General features: G+C 35.9%; 2 protein-coding genes across 3 annotated transcripts in view; one reads left to right on the forward strand and one right to left on the reverse strand.

Moving 5' to 3' along the window:
* The window catches only part of LOC129742003 (sodium-dependent transporter bedraggled), a 260,366-nt gene that overhangs the window by 205,449 nt on the left and 29,301 nt on the right, over positions 1 to 25,616 (reverse strand). The gene's annotated exons all lie outside the window — the stretch shown is intronic.
* On the forward strand, positions 4,968 to 6,314 carry LOC129743392 (uncharacterized). The gene has a single exon (XM_055735388.1). The coding sequence runs from the start codon at positions 4,968 to 4,970 to the stop codon at positions 6,312 to 6,314; it is 1,347 nt and encodes a 448-aa protein (XP_055591363.1).

Below are 25,616 nucleotides of genomic sequence, written 5' to 3' on the forward strand. Positions count from 1 at the left end.
AAAAATTATAGAATTGCCAAAGTGCTCAAAATTGACAAAATTGAGAAAATGGATAATTTTGCAAAAAATTTACAATACTGCAAAAAATGGCAAAATTGTCAAAGCTGTGTAAAATTGATGATCCGTTGATGTTTTTACACAAATAAACAAATAAACAAATTGACAAAATTGACATTATTAACAAGCTGCCAAAAATGACAAAATTGAAAGAAAGTCCGATTGGAGGTCACTAAATTGGTTCCATCTCAAAAATTCATCCAGTTTTCCTTCGACCAGTTTTCAGATTTCGAAATATGTTTTAATGTTTGATAGCATAGCATAGTATAGCATAGGGTGACTACACACATCTTGCATTGGCTGATACATGAGGTACAACTGATAATCAAGAGCAACGCAAGATGCCAAAATGAGTATCTGGATTCAATATTCATTCCAAGTGCTGCTCTTGAAGATCAGTGTGGTACCATGATGCACACCGTGACAAGTCAATGTAATCATAGAAGGGATTATCTGAAACAGCAAAAATAACTCTTTAGGTGCAGAGAACTCATACGACCCATAAAGCTGTTTCAGAAAGGAATGAGAAGGGATGTTTAAGTGGGAAATCCTACATGCCAAATAGGATGGACGAAATATGTATAAATATAATTAAAATTAAATGAAACAATCTCACCAAAGTCCATTCATAGGCGATGAGGGAAGCAGGCACCTTCCAGTCAATGTTGCTCGATAATCCATCTTTAGACATTACATCACTCAAATATAAAAATGAAATATATCGGAACGGGATCACCAAGACAGGATAACGGGTTTCATTTCTAGCAAAGTTCTATCGAGCAAAATTCTGTCTATATCTTGATGTTCCTTTTGGTCTATTTTGTGGCGCTTAGTTAACCGGTAGCAAGTTTCATGAAGTGTAGTAGAGCCATCGTCTAATTTGATGAAAAATAGTAGCACCTTTTCACGACACAATTTCAAATCTTCCTGTCCACATTGTTCATATGGTCCGATTAAGCGTTTTTCAATTTTAAAATTCACTTCCAGAAAAAAATCCAACGAGATAATTTTTGCGGAGCTGCCATCGAAATATGTTTTAATGTTTGATGACAGGAAAAAACGCGACGTCTGTCTTCGGCCACAGCCTACCTTTCCCAAAATTGTCAAATTGACATAACTGTCGAAATAGTCAATGTTGACAAAGATGACAAAATTGAAGAAAATGATAAAATAGAGTAATACATAAAAAATGTCAAAACTGACAAAATTGACCAAATGACAAAATTTACAAAATTGACAAAACATTAAAAATTGTTAAAATTTTTAAAAAATTGACGAAAATTGTAAAATATTGACAAAATTGACAAATGTCAAATTCGTGAAAACTGTCAAAATTAATCCTGAATCTCAATTCTAGTTACCGAATTCTGAATTTATATTTGACTTCCGAATCTTGATCTGCATTTTTTAGTATTTTAACGTTTATTCAGAAATATGTACAATACTGTCAATGAAAACCCAGAAGAGGCAAACCGAAAGGGTTTACAAACAAGAAAACGAAACCCAGCAGGTAGCTAGTAAGTAATAACAGTACGCCAGCATGCTTCGAAAAACACACCCGGCCCTTTCCCGCTCGAAGTTTTTCCCCCGGATCCGGCTCTATTTAGATCCAAACCCATACTAGCTGCCGGCCGAGGCTTGACTCGAGACACTTGAACGATTCCACCGACGACGACGGTACATACTTTGTTCATATCGCTCCGATGATTTTGCACAGCCCGCGTGTTCGTCGTCGAAAGGCGTTACGGATTCGGTTATTATTTAATGCGCGGCCGGATGCGGTTTTTTTTTGCGATTGTGTATTCACTATGAAGAGTCGCGGGACGCGCGATTTCCACGGAGTTCTGGGGGTTTGCGGAGCCAGCTGCGGCTTTAAAGCTACTTTTTGACACGTTCCCTCGTACTACTGTCTTGAACATCAACAACGAAACAACAAGTATAACTAATATTATGGTGGTGTTTTGAGTGAGCCTGCCGATTTTGAGCGCAACCATTCGAGCATTATTGAGCGATGGGGCGGCTTAATTTAGGTGAAAACATTAGAAAATTGATTTAATGTGTTGTTGTTTTCGAATTGTTTTTCTGCCCTACAGGCCACAGCAGACCCTAGCACAGCACCATCAAGAATTTAAAAAAAAAATGGGTGTGGGTGCCCTTTTTCGATTCACGGTTCATTGTCAATTGACTACAATTGCTTCGGAGCTGATGAAATCCAATGAAGCCCAACAAAAGACTGTACAGCCTGTGCTGGCTAGGCGAGAAACCCGATCGGCCACGCGCACGCCAAATTCTTGTGACAGAGGCGGCTTCCGGATATGTTTTTTTTATGTTTTTCCTGAGAACTTTACCTTGAACAAATTTGTGGGTTGGGCAAACCGCAACACGGTTGGTGGTTGTTGAATTTCCGCTAAAATTAGATCAATGATGTTTAATTTTCGTTATGAACATTTGTAGTTTCTGTAGCTAATTTAAGTATGACAGTTTTAGCACAATTCCAAATTTTCAAATTACCTAAAAATACGCAAGCTCCATACCGGTTTAATATAAATTCAGGAATGGACTCACTTTGAATACCGCCGTTAAATAATTGAAAAGAAAGAACCCAGTTCAACATGAAAATTCATTAATTTAAGCTTTTTAGCAGTGTCTTTAAGTTCATTCCACATTCCATAACATAATTATTTCTTATTAATTCGATTTGACAAATTTTCTAGTAAGAGTAGAAGTAAAATCCTAGTTTGTTGAAAGTAGTAGAAATACATATTTGAAAATATTATCCTCGTTAAAAGAGTGTAGGCACAATTATCCCGTATGTTTGGATAACGTGTCGCCTTAATATGCCCCTTTTCATAGAGGTGTCTCAACTCAATGCGCTCCAAGTTTCGGTTCTTTACCCTCGAAAATCCCCCCAAAGGGAAGACCAAAGGAAATCCAGGAAAATGGTGAAATTTTTATTTCGATGCCAAATAACTTCAAAAAGGGGGGGGGGGGGTATGGAAATGTCCACACTTGTCCACGGAGAGGGGGGTAGGGGTGGACATACTTACTTCCAAAATATTTTCTAAAGAAGTTCAAATCAAAATCTTTAAAGTGCAAGGCTTTCGTTTAAACAATTAGTAGCCACTTGAAAGGAAGTTATAAATATGATAATTCAGAAATTTAAATTTTTTCAAATTGTTTTATATCAGAAAAAGATTATTCCTTTTTTTTCGAAATCAGCCATTTGAAAAACAACAAGACAAAAAGTTGTGTTTTCTAACTGTCAAATTAGATTTAGAAAAAATAACAATTTCAAATTTCAATCACCTGGACATTCGGGGAGGGGAGTAGGGGTTTGCCAAATGGGAGAAGGGGGTCTAAAATCTCATTTTTCTGTCTACGAGGCATCTGAACGACCCCTTTGTGCGATTTATCCGATTTGCGGAAAATCGGCTGTTTTTCGAGAAATCGAACAAGTCCCAGAAAGTCGATTTTGGCCAATTTTTTTTCGAGATATCACAAGTTCTCGACGTTTCATATATTTCTATATCAATTGGCATAAAAATCAAAATTTCAATTTCCCGGATTTCCTTTGGCCCCCTTACGGGATTTTTAAAATTTCAAATCCTATTAAAAGAAAAAAATCGAGATAACACCAGCATTTGGCGCTTTGTACAGTTTTAAGTAACTTGGCATCAACATTAAAATTTCTTTTTTTTTTCTAATTTCCTTTGGTCCCCCCTTTGGTGACAGGTCAGTATTTTGGGCCAAACTAAAAAATGTTTGTAGACTGTTCCGATTACTATAAAATCACTTTAAAATAACCGTCATTTAAAAAATCGTGTAGTGTTGAACCAAATTTTGGCTGCGTTTACATCCAAGCGAAGTAAGCATTGACATTTTTTGTCGTTTTTCGCGAAGAAATCTGAGAATGCGTGGCCCGAGCAAAGAAAACGGATTGTGAACAAATGGGGCACTGTGAGTGGTCTTTCAATCAGAAAACTCGCTAAGGAAGAAGGTGTGAGTACCGGAGCAGTTCAAACCGCTTTGAGAAAGTGTGGGGAACAGTGTAATTCCGCAGATTCCTCGGGACGCGCGGTAGGAAACCTGGTCCTGCTGACCCTACCATTGCAAGAAAATCAAGGATTACTACAAACGGCATCCTTCGGTATCAGTACGGGATGTGGTTAAAGAACTAGGTACCTTACCGACTAACGTTATGCGCGCCAAAGAGAAAATTGAACTTCAGCAGACCCATCGGAAGCAGAAGAAGCCAAAAAGGAGTTCCAAACAGATTGAACCCGTGAAACCGAGGTCTCGCAAACTCTGCCACAGACTTTTAACCAAGAAATCGGGTTATGTTATCGTGGATGATGAAACCTGCATTGAACTCGACTTAAAACTCTGCCTGGACCACAATTTCATACCTCACCGAAGGGAAAGGATGTTCCTGCATCAGTGAAAGCCATTAACATTGAAAAATTTTGAAAAAAGTTTATGATATTGCAAGCCATATGTGTTTGCTGTAAAATGTCTCGTCCATTCAAAACCAGATCAGTTCTTATCGGGTTCTCACTCGGTATCGTAGTCATTGACGTAGAAGGAAAAATTTAATGCGGTTTTTCTTCAAATAAGTGGCTTGATAATTCGTTATTATTAACGCGGTAGCTCGGCATTTACCCAGCCTACTACGACGAAGTCAGGATTACGTATAATCCATCCTGGTTTGCGAAATATTATGGCAGAATATTTTTATATTATCCCATTTCATCCGCACGTGGATTTGACAGATAGAGTATCTCATCTCATCGTCTCATCTGTGGTGACTCATCGATAGCCTCTCTCACTTGTTTACAAATCTGTCCCCTCTTGAATTGAGCAGAAAAACATTGCCTTTGTTATTGTCATTTGATAACAAATCTTGTCCCGCTATGTCGGGAGGTGATCCGGGTCCCGTGGAGGACCCTCCTGATAACATCCGGAGTAGACTGCCTCAGTTTATGCGTAACAAGTCTTATGATGGTGTCACCCGATTCCTTCAGTTGAGAATGACCAGTGATAAATCTACCGACAAACGACCTCCTCTACCTCAAAACCCATTCCTCATAGGAAAATCGGTTGAACGTGCCGTTGGATCTACAAACCTCAAACAGCTCGAGGCTATAAAAGAAGGTCAAGGTGCTCAATATATTTTGAGGACATCTTCGCCAGAAATATCTCAGAAATTACTACTAATGACCACTCTACTGGACAAAACTCCCGTTGAAGTTGTACTGCATCCAACCTTAAACTCAGTACAAGGCGTTGTTTACCAACCAGATACAGTAGATATGAAAGAAGACGAAATTCTCACTGAAATTGAATCTGAAGGTGTTTTGGCAGTGCGCAGGATAATGAAACGCGATAATAAAAAGGAATTACAAAATACACCACTTCTTGTACTTACCTTCTGCAGCACGGTTCTTCCGGAATACATTCGTTTTGGCCTGCTACGCGTCCCAGTCCGTCCATATTACCCCTCACCGATGATCTGTCGTCGCTGTGGATCTTATGGTCACACCCATAAGAGATGTGACAGCACGGTTTGTCCAGTTTGTTTCAAGGATCACCCGATTACTGCAGGACAAATCTGTGATAACCAAAAGTACTGCAAGCAATGTAAACAGGAAGGTCACTCTCCGACTAGTCGTGACTGTCCCTCCTTCCAAAAGGAAGAAGCAGTGATCCGCCTGAAAGTCAACAAAGGCATCACATTTCAAGAGGCACGAACTGAAGTAAATCAAACTTGGAGTAAACCGACCTATTCAAGTAAAGTGCAACAACGCATAACGCAAGCCAACAATGATAGCAATGAAAAAGATAAACTCATATCTTTATTACAAGATGAGCTTACTAAACTCCGACAAGAATTGCGGGAAATTAGGCAAAAAGACCAGCAAGAGTCTTCACAATTGTCGCAAAAACCAAATCAGCGTACATCTCGGAAAGATTCACACGATATGATCAGCAATCAACAATCACAGTCCGGAACATCTAAAAAAGACGGTGGCTCTAAATCCACAGCGGTTACAACTGAAGAACCAGGAATATCAATCGGATCGAGAAAAATTCTATATAACACGAGAAGTGTTAGTAGAAAACGAAATCTTACGCAAAACGAAATTTCGCCAACCAATTCAAAAACGCGACCAAAAATATCTACTATAAACTTCCAAATATCTCAGCATGAAGAGAACCTAGACACGGACATGTTCTCTGATGACGATGGTTCTCAGTGATCCGACACCCAGCTCAACTATCGACAACTTTAGCAACGTTACTGGACAATCTACGGATTTTGAAATAAACAACATGCTTTCTTCGAACACTGAACCCGGCATTCTACCGGGTTCATCAGGTGATGTAGCCACCTTTATTAATTATGCAACAAATCGCTTAGCCTTTAATTCTACTCCCCTCAACACTGGTGTCAACGTTTTCAACGAGCCTTATCTGGACATGGTTAGTTCCGAGCGTTCCAACAACCATCATCGACAAACACAACAACGACCACCATCGATGGCAGGATTTGAACCTGACACATTAGGTCCAACTGGGGATTTCTTTATATGTAATACGCTACCATCGAGAATCGAACCTGGTATTCCACCGGGTTCTCCAGGTGACGTACCTTATACACAACATACTTCAAGAAACTATCGTTCTGCATCCTTCTGCCACAGCAACCAAGGTCCTACAGATAATCCCTCGAACATAACTGGCCAACAAAACCCTTTAAACTCAACCGTGGAACAGAACTACTACCAGGAAAATCCGCTTTCGATAAGCCCCGAGCCCGGTTCCATGCCGGGTTCACCAGGTGACGTAACCCCAACACAACCACCTTCAAGCAATTATCGCCTCCTGTTGTTTCAGTGGAACACGAGAGGATTCTGGAGACAACATCCTGAGTTGCTTTCTAAATTGGCCCCGAACCTACCAGTTATCATCGCTATCCAGGAAGCTATGACCAATCGATTCTACAATGCTCTGTGGAATATGTACACCTGGTACTCAACAGATAATCAACAAGCCCGTAGTAATGGAATCGTGTCAGTTGGTATCCTTAAAGGCGTTCCACACCAACAGGTCGCTCTTCATACCGACATTAAAAGCATTGCTATACGGATCACATCTCCAGTTACTCTAACTATTGTCAACGTGTACATTGAGCATGCTTTTAAACACGCAGAGCTTTCTGCTGGTCTGGCATCTCTTTTAAATGGTCTAGAGCCCCCATATTTAATTGCAGGCGATTTCAACGCTCGCCATACCGCTTGGGATCCTATGAAAACCAACCAAAAAGGCCGAATCGTTCTGAATTGGATTACCGACGAACAACTCAACTTACTGAACGATGGATCACCAACACGTATATGCGATCATAGCTGTCTAGCATCTGCCATAGATCTTACACTCGCCTCAACCAACCTGGCCAGTAGACTGTCATGGAAAGTTGATTCGGATCCTGTTAACAGCGATCACTTCGCGATCCTCACTTTTTTGGACACCCCATTACCAAAATTATCCACACGGCTTAATTGGCAATACAAAAATGCTGATTGGCCTCGTTTCGAAGAACTTTTGATCGACAAAATATCCCCTGAAACAGAATTTTCGGTAGAGCAACTTACACACCACATATTCGAAGCCGCGGTTTCCACTATTTCCCGAAGTAGTTTACGTTGTGGCACTAAGAGCGTTGCTTGGTGGAACACAGAAGTTGAAAAAGCTGTAAGCGCCCGAAGAACAGCTCTTCGAAAAGCAAGAAAAATTAAAGGAAATAGTCAAATAAAAACGGATGCGATGGATAACTTCAGGAAGATCCGCAACGAAACAAGGAGAATCATCAAGCAAGCAAAGGCCGACTCGTGGGAAAAATTTGCCGCAAGTTTTAATCCACAAACTCCCGTTTCCTGCATGTGGCAAAACTTCAACAGAATCTCTGGGAAAAGGACATGCAAGACTTTACGCATCAAATCTGGAGGACAGTTCAAAGAAAATCCACGAGATATTGCCGAGGATTTTGCAAATTATTTCCCTAAATCTTCAATGTCCGCTACTCGAGAACCTAACTACACTAAGGATTCGAACATCGCCAATTTGTCTATATGGACCAAGATTTCACATTTTGGGAACTTCAAAGAGCCATCTGTCGCTGCTCTGGTAATTCAGTTGGACTTGACCAAATCAGCTATCAAATGATTAAACACTTCCCTTTAACCTTTAAATTAATCCTTCTCAAAACGTTTAACAATCTGTGGCGTGATGGTCTCTTCCCCGAGTCATGGAAAACTGCGATTGTGATTCCTCTCCCAAAACAAAACGCCGATCAGGCTGGAGTTACCGGTTTTAGGCCCATTTCTCTGCTGTGCTGCCTGAGTAAAGTGTATGAACGAATGATAAACCATAGAATCGTTACCTTTCTTGAATCATCTTCCACGCTGCATCAAGAGCATCATGGATTTCGCGTTGGACGCGGAACTAACACATATTTTAACCAATTTCGAAATTTCTGTCGAGCAAGAAAATACACATTGTGATATACTATCCCTGGATATCACAAAAGCATACGACCAGGTTTGGCGATCAAAAATTCTGGAAGCCATCTGTGATGCGAAACTTGGCCAGCGTGTATTCCAATTCGCCCGTTCTTTTCTTTCCGACAGAGAGTTCTGTGTATCGATAAGTGGTCAACTATCTGAATCTCGAACTCTACAAAATGGTGTCCCCCAAGGTTCTGTAGTATCCGTTACATTCTTCGTTTTGATTATGAATCAAACTTCAATCTTGCCACTCCCTGGGGCATTCTTGATTGGATACGCTGATGACCTAGTCATTGCACGGAAAGGACCCAAAACAAATGTGCTACGTAACAAACTACAAAATCTTCTTACTTTAAATCAATGGGCCAGGGGAGTAGGACTAAAAATATCTATCGACAAAACTAAAGTCATGCATTACTGCAAAAGAAAACGCCATTACCATCGTGATCATGAAACTCAGATATTACTAGATGATGAAATAATAACCCGCGTTCGCTCTTTAAAAATTCTTGGTGTTTTCTTAGATCGACGGGGTACCTTCAAGCGACACGTTGAAGAGACTAAAAAAGCCCTTAAAACTCGTCTGAATTTACTCAGAGCAATTTCTAAATTTGCATCGAGAAGTACACTCCTTCGTATCGGTGACGCGGTTGTGTTATCGAAAATGTTTTATGGAATTGAACTCTACAGTATGGAAAATTTTGATTCCCTGGAACCCAGCTATAATGACTATCTCCGAATATCTTCTGGAGCTTTCAGAACATCCGAAAAAATGGCACTTGCTGTCGAGAATGGAAAAATGGACTTCCACCATGCAAGTACAAGTCGGATTGTTAGCACCACATGCAATTTACTGCAAAAAATAAATGGGCCACATAACGATGTAATAAGTACAGCAAATTTACCAGAGATACGCAACACACATTCTCATCAACTTAGACGCAAAGCTCCACTAATAGTAACAACTGAAACCCCAAATTTTGATCTATACCTTAGGGCGAATGCAAAATTTCTTAATCTGACAGGACAAGTCCTTCCCCAGATCAGCACAAAATTATGGGTCGGGCAAAGGCCATGGAACATTCCGGAGCTTACCATTGATTGGACTATCAAAAACCAACTCAGAGCAGGATCCAATAAAGATAAAGCACAAGCGGTTTCCCTGAAAACGATCAACAAAAAATACCGCAATCACTATCAAATATTCACTGATGGCTCGTTAGTAGGAGAAGAAGTCGGTATTGGCATAGTTAGCAAAAACTTCTCGATAGCTCGTAAACTACCTTTTCAATGCAGTATCTTCACAGCAGAAGCAGTAGCACTCGTAGTCGCCGTTGAAAAATCGAACGGTAAAACATTAATCATAACGGACTCTGCAAGTTGCTTACAAGCGCTCGAAAAAGGGAATAATAAGCACGCCTTCATACAGCTCGTTGAGAAGGAAGCACGGTATAAACAGATTTCTTTTATATGGGTGCCCAGTCATTCAGGCATAAGAGGCAATGAGCAAGCTGATGTTGCTGCTAACAACGGTAGAAAGAGTCCATTGTGGAATATCTCTATACCAGCTTCTGATGTTGTTAGATGGGTGAAGAATGTTATCACGGCTCACCAACAAGAAACATGGAACCAACGACCGCTGAAAGGACTTCGGAAAATTAAACTCACCATCGACCCATGGGTAGATCGACCGGATCGTAAAGAGCAAGTTCTACTTACACGATGTAGGATCGGGCATAGCAGACTCACACAAAAACATCTTGTTGAACGAAACTTTTCTAATTTGTGCGATGTATGTAACACGGAATTTACAATTGAACACTTATTTACCAGCTGCAGAAAATTTGAAATGCTTCGACGACAGAACGGGATTGTAGGAGATCTTCCAGTTATACTGGCCAACAATCGAGAAAAGGAAAGGAAAGTGATAATGTTCCTTAAGAAATCAAAATTGTTAGAAGAGTTGTAACTTTACTAGAAACCCAGAGGAAGAATGACCCTGCGTGGTTAAACTCCTCTTTAAATAAACAAACATTTCATTTCATTCATTCAAAACCAGATACAATGAATGGCAAAATTTACGTGCAAGGGTGTTAACAAAAAAGGTTGCTACCCTTAACCAAACAGCATAACAATCCTACAATCTTTTGGCCTGATCTCGCTTCGTGCCACTACTCTAAGGATGCATGAAAGTGATACGAAGTCAACAAGTTTACCGAAAGACATGAACCCACCAAACTGTCCAGAGATTCGTCCAATCGAAATTTTTTGGGCTTTGACGAAGGCACATTTGAGGAAATACTTGAAACCAGTGGAAAGTGTTGAAAAAATCAAGAAAGATTGGCTTACAGCATAGGTCGGCAACCTGCTGCTCGCGAGCCGCATTCGGCTCTTTTCATGTAGAGTAAAGTGGGGCAAGAGTACGCAGGCGGAAAGAGTACGCACTAGGCTTTTACAGTAAACGACAACACTGAAACTAGCAACACTGTACCGGTTTGACAGGTCATCGAGTCAGCTGATCATATGTGTTTTTGTTTGTGGTTTGGTTCGCGCACGTCGGAGAAATGAGATAAGTTTTAGTTTTTCCAATTTTTATGTAATTTTATGCGTATTTGGAAACATTATTACGCTTCGTAGAAATTCGCAAATCAAATCTGCATACGTGATCAAGTACACATAATTAATATAGATAAAATCTGTAAAACACTCATGCCAGGATATGATCGGAATATTTAGCACTTTAAACTTTTTTCACAAATGGTCGTAGGGGGCAAGAGTACGCACGTTTGGTGGGGCAAGAGTACGCGTTGGTTTCCTTCGTCTTTTTGATAGCATTTGGAAAGCTAACCCAAAGAATAATCATGTTTTCAATAATCAGGACGTACAAAGGGAAAACCAGCCGAAAGATTTGCTCTCCGGAGATGCTGGAAAACGCCAGGCAGCGGTTGAAGGACGGAGAATCGAAGCGCCGGATTGCTGAAAGCCTCGGGACTTCGGAATCAACCTTGCGTAAACGCCTTAAGAAGGTAATCAACAGAAGATATTTTTGTATTGAATTGTGAATAACAATCATTTTTCTCGACCAGGGATTCGGTGCTGAAAGCCATGGACAATTCACTCCAGTTTTTACCCCTCAGCAGTCAGAGGATCTCGTAAATCACTGCAGAGCGCTGCACAGTGCTTTTTACGGTCTGACTTTCAGTGATTTCATCTTTTCGCCTTTGCCTTTGCTGAAGCGAACAGCGTTACCCATAAAAACACTGTTTTATTTTAACTATTATTTATGAAATAAAGGTTTTGTTTTGTTTAATAAACGATTATAATGATGCAAGACCTCACTTACACCGGACCAGAATGGAATACAATGAGCTTTTAATATGCGTACTCTTGCCCCATCTCATGCGTACTCTTGCCCCACTGGTGGGGTAAGAGTACGCTTTGGTAATTTTTGAAAAATATGATTTTTTATCAATGTTTACAAACATAATCAAAACTTTTTGCGTCATACAATCAAGGTTAAGAGCCTTACTTTCATTTGGTTTAATTACTATAATCGATACTTTGTTCTTTGAAGAGATACAATAAGTACACAACTAAGTGCGTACTCTTGCCCCACTTTACTCTAAAGCTGCGGCTCTTTAGTTCACTGCGCTTATATTACATATATTTTTGAATAAATTATTTGTTATCTTATTTTAATCGCCGCTGGGATATATTCTTGTTTAATTTTTGGCATTTCGGCGAGTTGTGAAAATTCAAGGTAGAATATTTAGAAAGAACATGAAAGTATTATAGGTGGAAAGATCAAAGCTAGAGCGCTTTTGGGTAGAAGAAATTGAATAGTTGGTGAAAATGTGAGCAGGGCTTTTGTTGTGTGAACAGCTTTTGAACTACTTGCGTGATTCTTTGCCGCGCGCCGTTTCAATGTTGATAGGAAGCGATGAAGAAACCCATCGCATTCCTACCCACATTGAAACACGGACGGGTCGAACACATGTTGTCCGTGTTTCAATGTGGGTAGGAATGCGATGGGTTTCTTCATCGCTTCCTATCAACATTGAAACGGCGCGCGGCAAAGAATCACGCAAGTAGTTCAAAAGCTGTTCACACAACAAAAGCCCTGCTCACATTTTCACCAACTATTCAATTTCTTCTACCCAAAAGCGCTCTAGCTTTGATCTTTCCACCTATAATACTTTCATGTTCTTTCTAAATATTCTACCTTGAATTTTCACAACTCGCCGAAATGCCAAAAATTAAACAAGAATAAATTATTTATAAAATCGTGCTTAAGCGACAGTTGAGTCTAGTGAACTAACACCCAGATTTTCAAAGGTATAGCAGAGAATTTTAGAATTGCATCCGCTGTAGGAACAAGCGGAAAGGACCAAATGGAAAATATAATTTTTTGAATCCTAATTTTACATTTTTTTGCTTTTGAACTGTTTTTGAAGCATCAGTGTAGAAATTAAGATCCAATTTATCACTAGCTGTGAATGCAGATAATAATTATTGTGTTAAAGCAACAAAATTTAAATCAAGTTTATTATTTCCGAAGCGTGTGTATATTTTTGAATCAATCGAATATAAACACAGGAAAATCAAAGTTTACCATTTACAAAAAAGTAAATCTTAGGCAGCCTCTGTTTTGTTATCAGAATCGCAATCCTCATCAAATTTTATATTTTAAGCACTCGCAATAACTTTTTTGCCCTTTATGAAAATTGATCAGTTGAAATTTCCAAAATATTATTAAAATTAATTAACAATTTCGAAAAATATTAACAACTTTGACGCATAACAACATAAAAATATTGGTAAATCCACCTCAATCCTATCACATTTATTTGAATTGAAAACGATAGTTGAACATTGATACCTCATGAGCATTCCAAATTACCCGGTTTAACCGGGGCTTAGCCAGATTTTCAAAGAAGAAGTTTAGAGATGCCATGTCCGGTCCTGTTGCCGGGATATCGTGGAAAGTCCGGTTTTTTTTCAGTAATATTCACAATTTTTAGAAAATTCGAAAGTGTTAATCTTGCTATAGCGAAATAAATTCCCATGCATTTTTTTAAATCGTGAGATAAGATTTGATCGCCGCTAATGTGCCTTAGTAAAAATCTTTTAACGTGTCTTTATTTTTCAGCATTTCTCTTGCCTTTTTATGAAAAATACGTAGATTTTGGCTGTATTTGCCTGGATATTAGGTACTCGGTTTTGAGTTTATAATTTGGAAACCCAACGCAAGATTTGTCTGGCCTGGATACAAACAGAAAAAATTTGGAAAGCCTACTCAATAAATAAAAGGTTAAATAAAGTGAATAGATATAAAACAAAAATCCAAAACTAAGTACTGAGAATTACAATAACTAAACTGACTGTTTCAACCGAATCAGGTTTTTTTTTCATAATTCAATTGTATGTATTGAATAAAAAATGTAAACCTTTGAGTCTTTGATCACATTAAAAAATTTCAAGTGTAATGCGTGCAGCCAATATTTTCAAAAATCACACAAATTTTGAACGAAGTTTCAGTAACGGATATATATTTTATTAAATTTTCGATGAAGAGCTAATCACCGTTGATTTATTTTTATTAATTTTTATTTTAAAGCTTAAAGAGTTTTTTTGAACTTATCTTGCCATTAAAAATTTACTGTTCCTTTATCATAAGTCAAGAATTTTCTATGAAGGCTACAAAATCACATTATAACAGATTTATACTGGTCAAACAATTAATTTTTCAATCAATTGGACGCATGATACTGAAGAATCACATGTGACATAAAAAAAGATTTTTAAATTTTCCAGATGCATAAAATTCTGAAGACACGTGTGCTACCTGTCCTGAATTTTGTAAATTCTACCAGCAGTCAGGAGCATAATTTTTTAAGATTAAAATTTTTAACTACATTAATTTTAGTTGAATTTTACCTCATACTCCTGCATTTTGGGAAGGATGAGCTAAATCTGGGGAATGTCTTAAAAGAAGAAATTATTTACCTTTACATTGTTATTTTAAAAGCTTTTCTTTGCCGAAAAATAAAAATATTCTGCTTTTGAAAATATGTTCAAATCTTTCACTTTAGCATCATGCAAAGTATTCATTTGAGCATTATATTGATTAAAAACTTTCTTGACTCGATATTTGCCAAGGTGTTATAATTGATATACAATCAAACCATCTTAAATATAAAAGAAAAATCCAAGAGTTAGAAAAAAAAAACTCTAATACGTTTAAAGATATTTTCGTAAAACTAATGTTCATTGATCATTCATTTATTTATTTATTTTTTTTTTTAAATAAAATCAAAAACAATAATTTTTTGATGTGGCTCTTTCAAACTCTCATATTTAAAAACAAATTCAGTTTTTCGCTCTTTAGAGTCAGTGCATATGGTCGGTTTGCGAAATTCGACATGATATATTTGGCTGACACCCTAATGGTTATATACATTAGACTGGGTCGATTTCTGGTCATTTCGAATTCGTTAAAACCTGGGGTCTGAAAAGTTTCGTTTTGGTTCCAAATTCATCCCTAATTTTTTGCAGAATTTTGAAGTAACGTTCACATGAGTAAAATTTCATTGCTTTAAAGTTTGTATGGGAAAATTAAATATTTTGTTCTTAAAAAATCAACATCATTTGACTACTTTTCATGCGATACTTTGCGAGGAACTACCCGTGATTTCAATTGTATTTATTGAATTTAGTGTCAAAAGACATAGCCCTGTTAAACAGCTAATGACATTTTTGCCATACTAGATACGAAGTAAAGGTCTTCGACAAAGTTGTACAGCGGAAAGTTTCCTTTAGAGAATTTATAAATTGACACAAAAACGATTAGTAGACTCACACAATATTCAATTTTTCAAACTTAAAAGTTCAAATTTACTCTAAATGAGCACGTTACTTGAATATTCTGCAAAAAATCATGGATGAGTTTTGAACCAAATCGAAGCTTATTAGACCCCAGAGTTTGAGAAGTTCAAAAATGACCCCAAATCGACTCTGTCTAATGTACATTTTTTACCCTTTCTTATTTGCTGCATAACTTCTAAAGAGTGATACGGTCAAAATTTGGTCAAGGGAAAACGCGTGTAAATCGGTGAAATCGTTTATTTAAAAAATCGAATTAAATTTCTTTTTCAAGTTTAATTAGTATAAAATTCAGGAAAAATATTCAGTTAGGCATCCGCTTTTCCAAATCCGAATTGCCGGGCCTTACGCTTAACCCCTGCCATCAGATTTTGTACAGCCACCTTGTCCACCTTCTACGCCGCAGAAAGCCAGTTTGCCTTGAACTGCTGCTCATCCTTAGCAGTTTTTTTGGTCTTCTTTAGGTTCCGCTTGACAATAGCCCAGTATTTCTCAATTGGGTGGAGCTCTGGCGTGTTGGGAGGGTTCTTGTCCTTGGGAACCACCTGCACGTTGTTGGCGGCGTACCACTCCATGGCCCTTTTACCGTAAAGTCAAGATGACTAATCCGGCCAAAATAGTACGGAATAACCGTGTTTCTTCAGGAAAGGCAGCAGACGTTTATTCAAACACTCTTTCACGTAAATTTCTTGGTTGACAGTCCCGGAAGCTATGAAAATGCTGCTTTTCAAGCCACAGGTACAGATGGCTTGCCAAACCAGATATTTCTTCGCGAACTTTGACAGTTTCATGTGCTTGAAAAAATCTGCTAACTTTCCCCTTCCTTTTGCCGTATAAAACTCCTGTCCCGGAAGCTGCTTGTAGTCGGCTTTGACGTAGGTTCCGTCGTCCATTACCACGCAGTCAAACTTCGTCAGCATCGTCGTGTACAGCCTATTGTATTTGTATTTTGTTTATCATCGCGATTTGGAGTCAATACCTTCTTGTAAGTCGATAGTCCGGCTCGTTTTTTGGCTCTATGCACGATTGTAGACGATACACCCAGCTTATTTGCGGCATCTCGGAGAGAGAGGTTAGGGTTTCGCTTGAAACTACCGGCAACTCTCTTTGTCGTCTCAGCGGCTTCCGGTTTTCGTTTTCCCCCCGATTCAGACTTCCTGGCTGTCGACAAACGTTCCCCAAACACTTTAATTACATTTGTAACGGTTGATTTGGCAACTTTTAGCGATTTTGCTAGCTTTGCGTGCGAGTAGCTCGGATTTTCGCGATGCGCGAGAAAAATTTTGATACGTTGCTCTTCTTCCTTGGACGGCATTTTGACAACTAAAAAGTGAATTCCAAAATCAAAATAGCAGCACATTCTACACACATACACCTTCAAAATTAGGGGTCTTCAGGTTTTTTAAATGCAAAATTGGAAGAAATACGTCAAGTTGATATTGACCAAATTTTGACCGTATCACCTTTTATAAATATAATAAGCATAGAAAATCCTTCAGCACCTTGAGTTAGAAAAATAGGATGACGTTTGAAAATCCTAGAGCACTTCGAATTGAAAAAATAGGATCATTTCTAAAGCTAAATAACATGCTTGGATTCATTAACACCCAAATATGACATCTTTAAAGGTGATGGAAAGTATTAGAGAAACATGGCATATCAAAGAAAAAAGATCCTAAGCCGTAAATATCATGAACGACGATTAACCTACGGGATTTAAACCCGCATTTTCCGCTTCATTACAACAGCGCGTTAACCAATTACACCGCGGTGAACGTGACGAAATAGGCTCCAGCATGCGTACATTTTAAGCTCCATCGGCAAGTCCCTTTCAATGCAAAACACTTGAAATAGTTAATTTAATAAATCTTAGCTCTGGACTTGGATGGTTAGACCTGAGATAATGAACCTGAGACATAAGTCATGAGACTTTAGACTTGAGACCTTAGATCTGAGATCTGAGATCTGAGACCTGAGACATGAGACCTGAGCCTTGAGACTTGAGATTTGAGACTTGAAACCTAAGTAATGATACCTGAGATTTGAGACCTGAGACTTGAGACCTATGACCGGAGACCCGAGACGCAAGAGCTGAGACCTGATATTTGAGACCAGAGACCTGATACCGGAGACCTGAGACTTGAGACTCGAGGTCCGAGACATGAGACCTGAGTCTTGAAACCTGAGATCTGAGACCTGAGACTTGAGACCTGAGATCCGAGGCTTGAGGCCTGAGGCCGTAGACCTGTGACCTGAGAATGAGATTTGAGACCTGAGACCTGAGACTTGAAACCCGAGACCTGCGACTTGAGACCTGAGACTCAAGCCCGAGACCTGAGATCTGAAATTTAAGACCTGAAACCTAAAATCTGAGACCTTTGACTTGAGACCTAAACTATGAGACACTTCTTACTTCTAATCTCTCACTTCTCACTTCTCACATCTCACTACTTACATCTCACGGCTCATTTCTCACTTCTCAAGGATCACTTCTCACGGCTCTCTTCTCACGTCTCACTTCTCACGGCTCATTTATCACGTCTCATCTCTCACATCTTATTATAGTTGAGGTCACAGATCTCAGGTCTCGAGACTCAGGTTTCGTCTCGTACTCCCCACAAGAGTTTTTTTTTTAACTTTTCGATTGAAAATGACTTGATTTTTTCAATTTTATACTATGAATATTTTATGCTACCTTGTTGCATACAATATTCATTGTTTGAAGAGTTTGTCAAATTTATTCCAATTTATTATTTTTTACTATCCTTCCATTCATGATTTGTCAACTCTGAGTGGCAAAACGAACGATTTCAAATTTGTTCCGGCCTAATAACTAGCAAAGATCTGAATCACCATCGTGTAAACTTTCATACACGTGTACTTAAGCAAGAGCAAATCCATAAACCTTGAAGCAGTTCTTCGACTGATCGAAAATAAAAACACCATCCGATCAACAATGGCGCTCCTCCAAGGAAGATGCGGCTGAGTTAATTATTGGTCTTTCGATGACTGAATTATGAAGAAGATGACTTTACATCCTGCACAATCATCAGTCTCCTTTCATTTCGTACACTTTACCGTTGATCAACCTTGGTGCACCTGTTTGTTTTCACCTTTTTTTGCAGATGCATGCACAACAAACAGTTCTGATACTAATTGAGATGATATTTTTTTTAAATATCTTATGGATATTCAAATACTTTTCTGTAACAAAGAATCCGGGTCGAAGGACCACCTCTTATGCCAATAGCATTAGTCATGATGTAGGTACTAATAAACATAAATCCAATAGAAATGGAAATATCTCTCCGTCCCACATTCTCGGAATTGCCGATGCCAACTGGCAAAATTGAACCTTAACTTGACCGATTAGAGTCAGGCTGCTGTAAGTCACATCAATTGTGCGAAAAACATCTTCAACATTTCACCCGGGTATGTTTTTTTCTACCGCCATTTAAAAGCTGCCGTAGTGATTTCTTTCGCTTTCTCACCGCAACACCAGCCTGTAGTCGTAAAGTCAGGCAGGAGCTGCCAGGAAGATGAAATTTCGTATAGTAGGCGCAGTCGCAGTCGGCCAAAAGCGCCATTTTTCTTCGGTTGCTTTGTTTTGGTTTTGCTGCCCCTTTCTTTACTGTGTACGCGAGTTGAACTGTAGCAAATGTGGCAACTAGATTACTATTAACGTTATGACGAGGGGCACAACAGAGTTTTTGCGGGGGGGTCGAAGAACAAAGAAAGAAAGAAAGCTTCACACTGAGCGGCACATTATGGACGTTTCGTTCGTTCATCGTGATCCACGCGGAAGTTTCACCGCGCACAAACCAAATAGGCACTTCGCCACATTCGAGAAGTCCACGGAATGGGACATTACTTCTGCGTCACGGCACATTGGCTCCGGGGGCATCAATTTGTTTTAAGGCTTTGTGGGGGCCTCTGCTTTGGGAAAGGCACGAAAAAGTAGGAAAACTTAAAATTCAACGAAAAAAAAGTGATGAATATTTACGTTGGAGCGCGTAGCTTCGACTTTTCCTGGCTCGCAGTTTTTCCAGGGCACTTATTTTTTCTTGTTTCTGCACGATATTGTCATTTTGTAAATGAGTTACACGACGGCATTTGGCACACTCGCTCGAAGAATGAGCTGTAAAATGGGGCCCTGCAGAGATACCAGAAATGAGGTTCGAACTCATTTACGTAACGAGAAACACGGGCTACAGCTACATTTTTGATGAGTGAAATTGTTCGGGAGCTTTATGAGCCAGTACGATCAGCAAGTCAAATTGCATCTAAAAAGTATACAGCAGCAAAACATGATAAATTGAAAAGATAGCATTAGTGACGACTTGATAGAGATAAAGTTACAGTATTTGTCGATCGAGAGCTCTGAAATAAGTTAAAAAAGGAACAAATCAAAATTTTCTTAAAGGTGCTCACGAATTTATCAGAGCTCTGTTGGTTATTTCACAGCATGTTCGTTTGAGTACACTCTACGATCGATATACGAGCTAATTGTTACGTAATGTTCATGTAGATCACCTTAATATTGTCGTAGTTGTTCATTTTTTAAGATGAATTAAAGGTGACTTCAAATTTCCAAAAAAACACTTTTTACAAGATTTTATTCTTGTATATTGATCGTATAACATGTGAAATTCAAGGATTAACACTTCATAAATTTATAGAAATGATAGGCGATCGAACTGCTACTTCAGCTGTTTTAAACCAGATGATATGTACGTACGTACGTAAGATAGATCAACTATATCACACTGTTGTCTTACGAAATTGAAATATTTGTGATCTATCAGTTTTAACAAAATTTTCAACATCAGAATCTCACATTTTAAAAAATACAAAATGAATATAAATGAAACTTTGTTAAAAATTTGTCAACAGCATCATAGAATGAAACAAATAACAAAAATTGATTAAGATATAAGAAAGCAAAAAGTTACAAGAGAACCAAAAATTGAAAGAACTAAGAAACATTTTAAAACAATTCACGGAAAAAAGTCTGTAAAAATGAAAAAAAAGGAGAAAACAACAAAAATTGAACATAAAAAAGGAGATCACAAGCAAATAGAAAAATATTGGGAAAAACTAAAAATGACAATTTTAACAATAATGAAAATTGTGGCAAAAATAACAAAAATGACAAAAGTGATAAAAATTAAAAAAAAAAATGACAATATTGGCAAATAAAAATAACAATGTTGACCAAAATGACATAAATGCAGAAAGTAACAAATATTCCAGAATGACAAATTTGACAAAACTGACAAAAATAATTTTGGAAAAAATTAAAGAAATCACAATATCGGAAAAAATTAAAACAATGACAGAAATGACAACATTGGCAAAAACGGAAAAAATGGACAAAAAATTGACGAAAATCAGAAAAATAAAAACCTTGGCAAAAATCACGAAATGACAATATTGGCAAAGTGATAAAAATGACAAAAATTACAAAAAAGGAAAAGATCGAAAAAATACATAATTTAAAATAATGACAATAACAACCAAAATGATGAATTGGAAAAAAATTACAAAGATAACAAAAAAGCCACAAATGGCAAAAAGAACAAAAGTGAAAAAAAATTACAAAAATAACAAAAATAACATAAATTACAAAAATTACAAAAATTACAAAAATTACAAAAATTACAAAAATTACAAATTTGGCGAGAATGAAAAGAAGCTACAAAAATAACAAATTTAAAATCATTTAAAAACATATTCACACAAAAAAAACATCAATAATGAAAAAAAAAGGCAAGAAATTTAAAAAATGTCAAATATGACAAAAATAATATAAATGACAAAAATGACACAAATGACAAAAAATAACAAAAATCAAGAACATAAAAAATAACAACACTGACAAAAAAGACACAAAAAGATAAATGATACAAATGACATAAATGCAAGAAATATCAAAATTAAAAAATGACAATATTGGCAAAAAATGAAAAAAAAAATATCAAAAAAACAAAAATTAAAAAAATGACGCAAAATTACGCAAAATTGGCCAAAATGAAAAAAATTACACCAATGGCAAAAAAAAAAAACAAAAACAACCAAAATGAATTTATATGATAAAATGACAAAAATGAATGAAAATTTAAAAAAATACACGAAGATAAAAATCATGACCAAAATAACCAAAATGATAAAAAAAATATGTAAGCGAAAAAAGCACAAAAATCTCAAAAATGGGAAAATTAAAAATATTGGCAACAATTAAAAAAGTCGTCAATGACAAAAATTACTCTAACAAAAAAAAACATAAAACCAAAAGGGATCAAAAGACAAAATATCAATAATTTCAAAAATTTCAAAATTGTCGAAAATGTCAAATTTTCCAAAAACGTCAAAAATGTAGAAAATGTCAAAAACATAAAAAAAATTCAAGAATGTTAAATATGTCAAATATGAAAAAACCCATGAATGATAAAAATAACAGTATTGGCAAAAATGACAAAATGATAATATTGGCGAAAATGACAAAATTATTGGGAAAAATATTGGCAAAAATGACAAAAACGACAGTTAAGACAAAATTAACAAAACTGACAAAAATGACAAAAATGACAAAAATTACAGCAATGACAAAAATGGCAATAATGTCAAAAATCACAAAAATGACAAAACGGATAAAACTGACAAAGTTGACAGAAATGTAAAAATGATAAAATGACAAAAATGACAAAAATGTCAAAAATGTGAAAAATGTCAAAAATAAAATAAATGTCAAAAATGTCAGAAATGTCAAAATGGTAGAAATGGTCAAAATATGCAAAATTCAAAAAATGGTCGATATTGTTAAAATTGTTAAAATTGTCAAGAATGTCGAAAACCCATAAACCCAAAAACCCATAAATGTTAAAATTGACAAAAATGTCAAAAATGACGAAAATCTCAAAAATGTCAAAAACGAAAGTTATGACAAAAATAATAAAACTGGCTGAAAAATGTCAAAATTGTCAAATAAGCCAAAATTGACAAAAATGTAAAAATGCAAAAAATTTCAAAAACGTCAAAAAATTTAAAAATTGCATAAATGTAAAAATGATAAAAATGTCGAAAATGTTCAGAAAGGTCTAAGATGTCAACAAGTGAAAAACGTCAAAAAGGTAAAAAAAGTCAAAAACATTTCAAAATTGCCAAAATTGTCAAAAAATGTTAGAAATGTCAATAATATCAAATGAGTGAAAAATGACAAAATTGTCAAAAATGTCAAAAATGTCAAAACTAGCAAAACTGTCGAAATTGTAAAAAATGGCAAAAAACCAAAAATGTCAGAAATGTCAAAAAGGTAAAAAATGTCATAAATTTTAAAAATGGCAAAAATGTCAAATATGTCAGAAGTCGAAAATTTCAAAAATGTTAAAAATGTCAAAAATGTCAATTATGTTAAAAATGTAAATAATGTAAAAATTGTCAAAATGTCAAAAATGTCAAAAATGTCAAAAATGTGAAAAATGTTAAAAATGTCAAAAATGTCAAAAAATTCAAAAAAGTCAAAAATGACAAAAATGTCAAAAATGTCAAAAATGTCAAAAATGTCAAAAATGTCAAAAATGTCAAAAATGTCCAAAATGTCAAAAATGCCAAAAATGTCAAAAATGTCAAAAATGTCAAAAATGTCAAAAATGTCAAAAATGTCAAAAATGACAAAAATGACAAAAATGTCAAAAATGTCAAAAATGACAAAAATGAAAAAAATGTCAATTATTTCAAAAATGTCAAAATTGTCAAAAATGTCAAAAATGTCAGAAATGTCAAAAATGTCAAAAATGTCAAAAATGTCAAAAGTGTCAAAAATTTCAAAAATGTCAAAATCGACAAGAATGTCAAAAATGTAAAAAATGTAATAAATGTAATAAATGTAAAAAATTTAAAAAATGTAAAAAATGACAAAAATGTGAAAAATGTCAAAAATGTCAAAAATGTCAAACATGTCAAAAATGACAAAAATGTCGAAAATGTTTAAAAAGGTCTAAAATGTCAAAAAGTTAAAAACGTAAAAAATGTCAAAAATGTTGAAATGTTCAAATGTCAAAATTGTCAAAAATTTCAAAAATGACAAAAATAACAAAAATGACAAAAATGACAAAAATGTCAGAAATGTCAAAAATGTCAAAAAATGACAAAAATGTCAAAAATGTCAAAAATGTCAGAAATGTCAAACATATCAAAAATGTCAAAATGTCAAAAATAAAATTATTTTCAAAAATGTCGAAAACCCATAAACCCAAAAACCTATAAATATCAAAATTGATAAAAATGTCAAAAATGACAAAAATGTCAAAAATGTAAAAAAAGTTAAAATCGACAGTTATGACAAAAATAACAAAACTGGCTAAAAAATGTCAAAATTGTCAAAAATGTCAAAATTGTCAAAAATGCCAAAATTGACAAAAATTTAAAAATGCAAATATTTCAAAAATTTCAAAAATGTCAAAAAATGTAAAAATTGCATAAATGTCAAAAATGACAAAAATGTCGAGAATGTTTAAGAAGGTCTAAAAAGTAAAAACGTCAAAAATGTCAAAAAAGTAAAAAAAAGTCAAATATTTTCAAAATTGTCAAAAAAATATAATAAATATCAAAACTGTAAAAGATGCCAAAAAAGCCAAAAATTTCAGAAATGTCAAAAAGGTCAAAAATGACAAAAATGTCAAAAATATCAAAAATGTCAAAAATGACAAAAATGTCAAAATTGAAAAAAATTGACCAAAATGTTAAAAATGTCAATATTTTCAAAATCGGGGTGCCCGAGAAATTGGAGAACGGTTGCTATGAACCGAGTGAATTTTAGGAATTATGTTCGTCAAGTTATGTCGTGAGACGGAATACTATGTAAAAAAAAAATTTTCAAAATTGTCAAAATGGTCAAATAGGCAAAATTTTCAAAATTGTCCAAATTGTCGAAATTGTAAAAAATTGTAAAGATTGTAAAAAATCAAAATTGTATGAAATGTCAAAAATGTCAAAAATGTCAAAAAATGTCAAAAATGTAAAACTTGCATAAATTTCAAAAATGACAAAAATTACAAAGTTCTAAAATGTCAAAAGTCGAAAACGTCAAAAATGTCAAAAATGTTAATAAAAGAGTAAAAAAACATCAAAAATGACTAAAATTGTCAAAATTGTTAAACAAAATGTTAAACAAAAATATCAAAGGTGTAAAAAATTTCAAAAATGTCAAAAATGTCAAAATTTTCAAAATTGTCAAAAACTAAAAAAAACCCATAATTGTCATTAAAAATGTCAAAAACCCATAAATGACAAAAATTATAAAAATGACAAAAAACGACAAAAATGACAAAAATCACAGAAAAAAAGAATGTTACCACAATAATAACAAAATTTCACAAAAAATAACTTAAAATTAAAAAAAATGCTAAATATGACTCTTTTTCCACTGGCTCTTGTTTAAATTTAATTTTTTTTTTGATTTCTAATGACGAGATTTGATTGATAGTCCAACTTAAGTGGGCCGACTCGCCATCTTCAAACCTCCAAACATCGACTCACAAACTCAATCATCATGCCAATCGTGCTCTTCTGCCCTAGATGATGATGATCTTTTTTGGGTCTATTTTCACACCACCTAGTCAGAGGTTTCCCCGAGAAAGTTTAACGAAACCGATTTATTTTGTCATGTTTCGCTCGGCGGCGGCCGTCTCAAATGTGTGTCTGTTTGTCTGGTTCCTTTTTCTCACTTTTGCTTCGTTTTTGGCTCCGCATTTTGACGTGATCAAAATGATCCGTGAAGGAGTTGAAGGAGTTGAAAACTGGAAATATTGAAAGGGAATCCAATTAGGCGAGGATTGTTTGCTACACTTTCCTCTCGAATGTGGAACTCAAATTATTTGGGGCAATGGTTCTAAACCAGATTTTATAAAAATCACTCAGAAGAATTCCGTTTCCGATGGGTAATTTCCACACATGAGCACTATTAGTTCTAGAACTAGAATGAATTGAACCAGCCGGTGTGATACGATCTAGATTAAATTATCAACCTTGTCACGAAACGCCAAACCTAATTGGAACTAATTGCATTCCAGTGCTATTCTTGCAGTTTTTTTCAACGATTCTAAATGTCACTAT

This window comes from Uranotaenia lowii, chromosome 2 (genome assembly GCF_029784155.1).
Source record: "Uranotaenia lowii strain MFRU-FL chromosome 2, ASM2978415v1, whole genome shotgun sequence".
NCBI lineage: Eukaryota > Metazoa > Arthropoda > Insecta > Diptera > Culicidae > Uranotaenia > Uranotaenia lowii.